This window comes from Hakea prostrata, chromosome 3 (genome assembly GCF_041222555.1).
Source record: "Hakea prostrata isolate BN-2017 chromosome 3, UWA_Hpros_2, whole genome shotgun sequence".
Classification (NCBI taxonomy): Eukaryota; Viridiplantae; Streptophyta; class Magnoliopsida; order Proteales; family Proteaceae; genus Hakea; species Hakea prostrata.
In genome coordinates, this window is record NC_142602.1 from 28,648,479 (window position 1) to 28,658,663 (window position 10,185).

General features: G+C 38.9%; 1 protein-coding gene across 1 annotated transcript; it reads left to right on the forward strand.

Moving 5' to 3' along the window:
- The first annotated feature begins 253 nt into the window (after nucleotides 1–253).
- Nucleotides 254–8,510, forward strand: LOC149021995 (putative E3 ubiquitin-protein ligase LUL2). Its single transcript, XM_089150205.1, has 3 exons — nucleotides 254–1,064; nucleotides 6,623–7,118; nucleotides 7,829–8,510. The coding sequence occupies exons 1-3, from the start codon at nucleotides 520–522 to the stop codon at nucleotides 7,943–7,945; spliced, it is 1,158 nt and encodes a 385-aa protein (XP_089006331.1). The 5' UTR covers nucleotides 254–519; the 3' UTR covers nucleotides 7,946–8,510.
- Nucleotides 8,511–10,185: the final 1,675 nt, after the last annotated feature.

The window sequence follows — 10,185 nt, forward strand, 5'->3', positions numbered from 1 at the left end:
TTAAGGTGCTTGAATTAGACTGGCTCCTCATATATTTTGATCATTTTTATTTAATTCTGCACCTAATACATTATCGGTAACATTGGTCCCAAAATTCTTCTTTTCTAAAGTAAATATAAATATTACATAATTAATAGCTAAATAACAAAATTGAGTTTCTAAAAAAGAAAAATATACCTCTCCTACCACCGGACGGAACTTCTGCTTTTAACAAGCAAAAATAATAATAAACGGCTAAATGGCTAATCACAGACAAAATAAAAGTCTTCCTTTCCTCCTTCGCTGGTTTCGGGTGGAGTTTTACGCCAATCCATTCGGAAAGATTGTTGTTCCCCTTGGTTTCTCATTCCCTTCATCTCCTCTCCTCTCCTCTTCTGTTTTATCTGCATGTCTGATTTCGATTTCAATTCTGTATTACATGAACAGAGTTCAGAAATCTATTTAAAGTATTGGTTTTGAGGAATTTACTTGATTGCTGAAGGGCAAAGAAAATAAGCAAAAGAGAGAAAAACAAGAAAAATGGGGAATAGCGGTAGCAGCAGCAGCAACAACAATGGTGCGGGGGTTTACAATAACAGGAGGAGAAACGGAAACCACCACCACCACCATCATCATAATGGTCATCCACCAACGCCACCACCACAACCTCTTCAGCCTGAAATTCCCGGAAATCGCTATGTTTTCGCAGCTGCTACACCGTATCCTCCTCAATACCCTAACGCTAACCCTAGCCCTAATACACCTCACTACTTCCAGTACCCGGGCTATTACCCACAACCACCGCCGTCGGTGCCTGTTCCTCTGCCTGCTCCTTTCGATCACCATCACCGCCATGCGCCTGTTGATCCTGCATCCCATGCGAACTGGGTTGGTAGTGTTCGCTACCCTCTTGGACCTGTTTCGGTTCCTCCTCCTCCTTCTCCTCCTTATGTGGAGCACCAGAAGGCTGTTACAATTCGTAACGATGTTAATATCAAGAAGGAGACTTTGAAGGTCGAGCCCGATGAGGATAACCCTGGCCAGTTCCTTGTTGCCTTCACTTTTGACGCCACTGTTGCTGGAAGGTATAATCTTCTGTTCCTGCTTGTCTTTGGATATTAATTGCTGTTGCTTTAGAATGTCTCTGTAGCTCCTGAGTTTATGATCGGTCAGCGGTCACCCACAGTTGGTCTTTGATTTTTTCGTCTAGTTTAAAATTGTCAATATCTTTTCCTTCTCCTCTTATTTCTCACCTTTTTTTTTTTGGGAGAATTTTGAGTTCTTATTTCTCGATGTTGCAACTAAAAGCTATTGCAAAGAAACCCACTGGGCTCCTTTTCTTTTCTTCGGGGGGAAGAAAGAGAAAAGGGGGGGGTTCGTGCCTCGTTGAGGAACTTGTTGTACCTTGCTGGTGTATCCATGCGTGGGTGGAGTCTAGCATCAACCTTTGGAGAAATAGAATAAAGAGAAGAATGGAGAGGGGAGGCATACTAAAGCCTTATATGTAGCATCACATTCGGAGAAATGGGATAGAATTGGAGAAAAAGAGGGGAAAAAAGGGGTTGGGGGTGTTTGGAACAAGCTGAATATAAGTGGCTACCTCGGATCTTAGAAGATATAGCTTGACTATTTTCCATGAATTTAGATGCAACATGCATCAGGAACCATGAGCTAGAATATCAAGTAAACAAAAGAAATTACTAAGTTACAGCACTTGGAACTCAAAATGACAGTCTGTTGGTCTATCCATCTATATATGCATATTGTTTATCTGATATTGTAAATTATTTTTGTGAAAATTTATTTTTAAAACTGACATATCCCGTATTGTTGTATCTGACAGTCTGTTGGAAGCTATTTGAAGTCGAATTTTCTTTGTCTGAGTAATGACTTTCTAACATGTATCCCCCTGGTTCTAAAGTAGTTTCTCTTTTAAATTTTTTTATTTGGGGGGGATGGGGGAGGGCGAGTTTGCTGGGGAGATAAAACCAAGTCAAACAAGCGGTTTGGGTGAAACAGATAGGAAAAGTAGCAGGTACCATGAATGAAAGCAGATTGGGTGAAACGAATGGGAAAAATAGCTGGTACCATGAATGATGTCTGAACTTTAGCACTATAAGCCATACGAAACAATAGAAGAGCTAGAAACTATTTCCCCCCTTCATTAGGGCCTGTTTGGTAATGTTTCTGTTCTGAAACACTTGTTTTGCTCTCAAAATGTTTCTTTTTTCCTTTTCCTGTGCTAAAATATATTTTTGAGCCGTAAAATGGTGTCTGGTAAATTTGTATTATAACTCTTATAGGAGCAGAGTAGAAGACAATGGAGAGTTAAGAGTTTGCACTCTTCTCTCTTCTTCGTTTGACACTTAGAGAGAAACTTTGGGAAAAGGTGTTTTGTGTGGAGTCAGTTGTTATTAAGAAAAAACCGAAAATTTGAGTATCAATAAGACAAGTTTTCTTACGTTTCAAGAGTCTTACTTATTGCACAAAAAAGAGGCCAGTCTGTTTCTTTAGCACATAAAGACAGACCAGCATACCCAAAAGCATGTTTTGTTTTTCTGTTCCAATAGCTCAGAAAATTGCCAGAAACAAAAAGCATTACAAAACACTCACTTAAGTTCAGCCATAACTGTTGATGTAAACTGGATACTGGACCACCAAGAAGGCCCAAGGAGGTTGCTAGTTTCCTTTGGCCAGCATAGGGGCATTTTGGTCATTTTGGGTACCTGTAGTCCAATCCAATGCGATCCAGCCCCAATCAAGATTGTGTTAGGAGTCCAAGTCTATCTTTATATTGTTATTTGAGTTCTTCTTTGTTAAGTTATAAGAGTCCTACTAGAGCTAGGAGTCCTAATTAGAGAGGGATTCCTCCAATAGTAGCCCCAAATTCAATGAGAAAACTAGTTCTACTTCTGTTTCGAAGTTTGCTTTTGTTTTGGTCAATTTATTGAAGAAGTCCCAATCAAGTTAGGAATCCCAATTAGAGAGGGATTTCCCTTAGTTGTAGTTGAAGTTCTACATGGAGTCTAGTCCTACTCATGTATGTAAGTAGAATCATCCTAGGATGACTTATGATAGAATCCATGTTAGGATGAGAGTCCCAAGTCTAGTATGAGTCCTAGTTTGAAACTCTGAATACCTTCTAATGTTGAGTCCTATATGCTCTTCTAAGCCTATAAATAAAGCCTTTTAGCTTGTAAAGGGACAGACTTGATGATTAATAAAATTTGAGAAATGAAGTTTCCAAGTTGGAGTTGTGGTTTTCCTTACTGAGGGGGAAACTTGTGGCTGCTGTTGTTGTTTAGAATCCTTGCAGATTTTAAAGTTCTTTACCTCTATTCTCTTGTACAAGTAAGTTCAATTAGCCCTCACCCGAGCCCCTACCTGCTCCTATTTTCTTCTCTCTCGCAGCCTCCTTTAACCTCCCCCCCCCCCCCCCCCCAAAAAAAAAAAAAAAAAAAAAAAAAAAAAAAAAAGAAAATCCCCAAACCCCTAATTCACTAAACCCAGCCCCTGCTTCCTATCGCAAATATCCCTACCCCCTTCCCTGCCCCTATGGTAGCCTCCTCTCACCTACCTTACCGCTATTCCTCCAGTCCCCAGCCCTAATTCCTTTATTCCCAGCTTTTCTTTTCTGTTTTTATTTATTTAATTTTTTATTTTTCCTTCCTCTCTCTTGCGGCAGCTTAGGACTTCTTAACGGTACTTTTCCCAATTCTGTCACCCTATTCCCTTCCCCCTTTGGCTGCAATCTCCCCTCCCCTTCCCTTCACTATCCTTCGATTCCAGCCCTAACCCTAATGTTTCTTCAAAAACCTACTTCTGCAACTGATTTTCTTCCTGAAACCCTAGCATCCTCCCAACACTTAGGGTGCGTTTGGTAATGGGACAATGAACACTTTTATGGGTTCATTCTTTGAACGCCAAAAAGTATTTGGTAAAATGGGTCATTTTTTCATTTTTAAGAAATGAACTGGTCCAATTTTCGTGTCTAAGAAGGTTTTTTGAAAACAACTTTGATTTGTTTCGTTGTTATCAAAAACAAAAGAACATCTCAAGTTTATGTCAAAGAAGGACATTTGACCCAAATTTCATTCCCATGCAACTTCTAACTCCTTCCTACCTTCATGAGTGTTTTTCTTTTTTCTTTTTTTTTTCTTTCAAAAAAGAGTCTTTGTCATCTTAAGTGTCGTCAGCACAAATTCTATCAAACAGTCAAAATTGTGCTTAGACCACCATTCTTTGATAAAATCGCTAGAAAACAATTCTTGCAAAGAACATCGTTCGCAGAAAAAGACCGTTAGCAAACACGTGCTTACATCTCCCTAACCCTTTAACTGAATTTAACTTCTTCTAGGATCCATCATCTTCTCCCCCTGTTTTGCCTATGATCCTGGACTTAAACCCTATCCATTGCCCCCAAAACCCTAGAACCCTAGAAACCCTTAATTTCCTAAACTCTAAATCTGGGATTTAGTTATGAGTTTCAGTATAAAACAAGGTTCAAATTTGGAAATCATCAAACCCTGGACCCCCTATCCAAACCCTATAGACCCAATTCCGAACCCTAGAACCACCCTATGCAGCCCTAGACCTTTAACCACAGGGTACTAAAACCCTAGAAGTTCTGCTGGTTCAATTGAATAAGATCTTGAAGAAAAACCCTAGTTTTGGGGTTTGTATCATTTGCTAAACCCTAGAATCTTGGGTTTACATTAATTGGTATCGGAGCTCTGGATGAATCAGCAGTAGCCAGAGCTTTGTAGAAATCAGTAGTCGCAAGAGCTATGTAGAAATCAGCAGTCGCCAGGGCTTAGGGAACATCCAAGAGAGATTAACAGATGTTTTAGCAGAAGTACAAGGCTTGACAAATAGGTTGGCTCAATTAGAACAACCCCACGGAAAAAAAGAATTGCCCCCTTCTCCAACCCTTGGTAACTTCCCAAAAAGTGAGTTCCCCTTGTGAAGGAATTGGTAGAAATCACAGGTACAAGGAAGACAGTTACAGAGGAGAAAGAAACAGGGATTGTCATAACAGAAGATCCAGGTATGAGAATTCTCTGTATGATAGCTACGAAGGTGAAGAAAGGCCACTTCAGGCAAAGACAGCATACACCATCCACCTTGGAAGAGCTCATATCATTCAGTTTTGCTGCCTTGGTGAACATGACTTGAGGAGATACTACTTGAGGAATCCAGCACCCCCCGCACAATTCACAATTGCCTCCACCTCCACAACTTTTCCGCATAACACAAATCCTCCTAGAACAGACTACAAGGGAAAAGACCATTTCCACAGCAGCTGCCCAGATGAGTGTCTCTACTGTCATGAGAGAGGACACTATACTAGAGATTGTCTTTGAAAGAAGGAATGCTCAAGTGGTTTCATGGCTTTTTTATACCTAATTATATCAATGATTGGGTGCCCTAGTAGAATATGATAATGGTTAAATTGGGTTCTAGGATATTTTGAATTTATGATTTGATATTTGTTCATCTGATGCCATCTTTGTTCGCCTTGTTTCATGGTAGCTCGTGATTCAGATGATATTACTCAATTTGCTTGAAGAACTGGTTCCCCCCCCCCCCCCCCCCCCAAAAAAAAAAAAAAAAAAAAGGGGGGTTAATATCCTTGAAGGAAATCAACAAAATATTACAGGCAGCTGCGATGTGAATTTTTATTATACTCCTGAAGATGGGAGAATGTTCTTATTCTTGTATCAATGTATTGTTGAAGAGACTAATTGTTAGTATTCTCTAGTCGATGGTTATTTTGGTTGCTATATTTCCTTAATGAATTATTTCTTGCCTTTGATTGCCACAGGTGTCATATTTGGTTTGGATTATTGGGACAAGTTCCACTTCATCCAAGAACCTGCCATCATAGCAAAACTACTGTGATTTGGATAGATTTAGAGAGCTTGATCACTTCCTTTCGCATACCGCTTTGAGGATTTCCCCCCCTTCTTCTTTCTATAGTAACTCTAGGAAATTATAATACTCAAGGGAATAAGCTCATGTATCCTCTTGAGTTATAACTTCTAGATAAACAGAAAACTTACCATCAGTGCAGGTTGTGTGGTACTGATTGAGTAAACCATTCATTTACCGCGATCCTTTTCAGCTATGTCAAGGGAACTAGAGGAACTCCAAATTAGGATAGTTCAACTCATTATCTCTAGTGCTTCCTACCCTGATTAATAGGATTTTTTTTTGGGGGGGGGGGGGGGTAATCTTTAAATTTGCCTTTGGAATGATGTTTAAACAACAAACACTGATTCAACCTGATATTTGCTTGGAAATGATGCATCTGTTCTCATTGGGGTATCTCATAAGGGCTGCAATACTGCATGATGTTTCCTTTTAAGCCTGGGTGCACACCCATGTTGTCATGTTCTATGATTGCTTTTTGTTTCAATTTTGGATGGCAATGAATAGATCATCAGCCCATAGAGAAGATATACCCTCTTACCTTAGTTTCTCCTCATATAGTGGGACAGCCTTTCAGCTCTCATTCTTTTTTTCCTTTCCTTTTTGTTTATTCATTTGCAGCTTCAAATTTAATATATGCCTATCTGTTTCCTTTGGTTTCGTGATATATGTCTCATTATCTAAAGGTTTTTAATTCTTTTTCTGCAAGCAGCATTACTGTCATTTTCTTTGCAAAAGAAGGTGCAGACTGTAACCTTACGCCAATTAAGGAGAGCCTACAACCAGTAACAGTATCCTTCGAACCGGGTCTGGGCCAGAAGTTCAGGCAACCATCAGGAACTGGAATTGACTTCTCAATGTTTGACGAGACTGAATTAACAAAAGAGGGCGACATGGAAGTGTATCCCCTTGCTGTGAAGGCAGAGGCATCCCCTCCTAACCAAGATGGATCTGTAGAAGAAAACCAGACACCAGGATCCACAAATTCACAGATCACCCAAGCGGTGTTTGAGAAGGGGAAAGGCGAGTACCATGTGAGAGTTGTGAAGCAAATTCTGTGGGTGAATGCAATAAGATACGAGCTGCAGGAAATTTATGGTATAGGGAATTCAGTTGAAAGTGAATTCGATGGAAATGACCCAGGGAAGGAATGTGTAATCTGCCTATCTGAACCACGGGATACAACTGTCCTACCTTGCCGGCACATGGTAAATTATTTCTTTTCTATTCTTTCTGGTGGTTTATGTCCCAGATGAGTTGCCTAGGAAATGTTGTTTTGTTGGGCAGCAAATAAATCGTGTCAGCTGTCCCAGTGCAAGTTATTGCATGGGAAGGATCCAGATGGAATCCCTCTAGAGTTGGGTTCCATATGGTACATTCCATCTGGACGACCTCAGATGCATTCACATACACTCATGTGCTGTGGAAAGTTTTATCAGGTTATGCGAGTAGATCAGCTTCTAACTTGGAGGAAATCCTAGTTAGAATATGCCACAATTCATGGTGCCTGTTAGGATTTGTTACTTGTAGGTAACAAATCTTGGTCATTTCGTTTTGGTATTGAACTCTGCAGTTTCTCAGTTTACTTAAAATTTTAGTCATTTCATTTCAGTATTTTGCTGGTGTTTTGTGACTTTTGTCCCTCAAGTTGGTCAATTGCTCATGGTTTCAGCGAAATTATGCTGAGGTTCTGGTGGTTTCGACCATCACCAAAATGCTGAAATTATACCAGTTCTCAATCTTTGTATATTTCTGCTGTACAAGGGTTTAGCATTGCAGACCAGATCTGACAGGGGTGATCCCAATCTGACCCTATGAGGGTGTGCATCAGTCAGCGTGTTTTTGATATTCTAGAAGTTGATCTCAGTGCATTTTCATTGTCCTGAAAAATACATCGGTTGGATTGCTTTTTCTGCAGTGTATGTGCAGTGGCTGTGCAAAGGTTTTGAGGTTACAAACAAACCGATGTCCAATCTGCCGGCAACCAGTTGAGCGGCTTCTGGAGATTAAGGTCAACAGTAGATCTGATGACTGAAGAGATCAGGTGTTGCTGATTGTAGCAGTGTTGTATAGTTGAATCTTTCTTGCTTCCCCTTCCTATTCCAAGCTTGCGAAATAATCAGACTGCGAATATGATAAGGTGTGCAGTTTTTGGGGGGCTAGTCTTCGGAGGTAATGCTGTTCCTCATGCGTGTGTACTCTTGTCCGGAAACATTGCAGTTCGTGGCTGTAATATGTAATGTTGGTTCCACCAAGGCCCCATTTCTCAAACGGCTGTAATATGTAATATTGGTTCCACCAAGGCCCCATTTCTCAAACGGCTGTAATATGTAATATTGGTTCCACCAAGGCCCCATTTCTCAAACCGAAGTGAACAAGATGATGTTTCCCTTGAATCCATCATATGTGTATGTATGTTCTTTGAAGAAATGCTAGAGAGATTGATCACCAAAAGTTGGTTGGGAGCTTATGTGAACTGAAGCCAAATCATTTCATATTTTGTTGTAAAAAATTTACTTTATATCTGAATCCTTTGTATTGGAAAAGGAAAAAACCCCACGTCTAAGAAAGACTTGTTACCTATGCTTTTTTTTTTTGTATCAAATTATCATTCTCAATCAAGAAAATATTTCATTATTTTAAATTGTTTGACATCTATTATCAGTTTTGTTTTTATTTAAAATAATAAAAATTTTTTTAAAATTTATAATAGACTTTTTGTCTATTATGGATTTTGGTGAGAATTTCATTCTCTTCATTTATATAAAGGTTTACTTTAAATTTTATAGTTAAGGTTTACTTTAAATTTTATAGTTAAGATGAAGCTAAAATAGTCAATACATATTCTTTTATAAATTTTTTTTTTTACTTGCTCACTATTATTTTCTAACAATTTTTTAATTTGATATACCAAACTTATTTTTCATTCATAATTTATTTTTGACAAAATTCACCAATGCCATTTCATTTTTGACCAATAATGAGTTGTTGTCCTTATTTCTTTTAAATAGGCATAATAGAGAATGAGAATTATTACAAAAAATAGCCTAAAGCCTATCTGTTGACAAAACTCTGTTTGTGGAAATTAATTGGATTTGGACGAAAATAGACAATGTAAAGATTTAAAATTTGCATAGTTCTTTAGGGGAAGATTAGTGGATATGATGCTGTTGTTAAAACCTTCTGTCTAACAGCCTTCCATTCTAAGGGGTTTGAAGAAGATTTGGAATTTTGTTCTTTGAGGAACATTGGACTATAGGGACTGGAAAATATGTTAAATTTTGGACTGATCAGTGGATATGAACTTTTTCTATTGTTAGCTATTTAAACTTAGATCATGTTATATGTTCTTTGAAGTTGACAATTGCACAATGCATGGAGCATGGGAAATGGGTGCTGCCAAAGTGAATTCCGATGCATTCAAAGTCATAATGGAACTCATTTGTTCAATATCAATTCCAGATTCAGACCATAGGGATGTTTGTCATTGGATTGAGAATGTTGATGGTAAATTTTCAATAAAATTTGGTTGGGATTCTAGTAGACAGCAAGCTCTGACTTTGGGGTGGGTAATGTCTCTATGGAAAACATGTTTGTTGCCTCATCAATAACTCTTTTGCTGGAGATTGATGCACAAAAAAATTATGTAGATGAGGTGATACAACAAAAATGTATTTCCCTTGCCGGCCTCCTGCTGCGATCTTTGTTTTGATTCTTCGAGAGTCTCCTCCATTGCATGTTACAGTGTCAACTTTTCACGCTACTGTGGTGAGAGTTGAACATCAAAATTTGGCCTAGTTTGGTTGGTGAAAAACTCTTTACTCGAGTCTGTAATGGAGTGGAAAAGACAGGACAATGCTCATCCCCTTGGTATGGCTTGGTTGAGTGATTGTTTTCTTATTCTTTACATCATCTAGATTGTTCATAACAAGAAGATGTATGAAGGACATATTCGGTCTCCTAGTTGGGTCGTTCGACAAGTGCTTTTTGACATCAGTGTGCATGAGTTTAAAGTGGAGACCAGCTGCACTTTTGTTCAAGCAAAAAAGATCCTTGGCTTGAATCTATCCTAACTTCTTCCACCCCATCTGAAATCTTTTGGTCTCCACCTAATAAGGGTTAGATGAAACTCAACACTGATGGTAGCTCTCTTGGGAACCCAGGTAATGCAGGGGTTGCAAGTGTGTTCAAAAACAAACAAACTGGAGTGGTTAAATCGTATATATTGTTCTTGGGTTTCTGCACAAATTTTGAAGTTGAAATAGAAGCAATCAT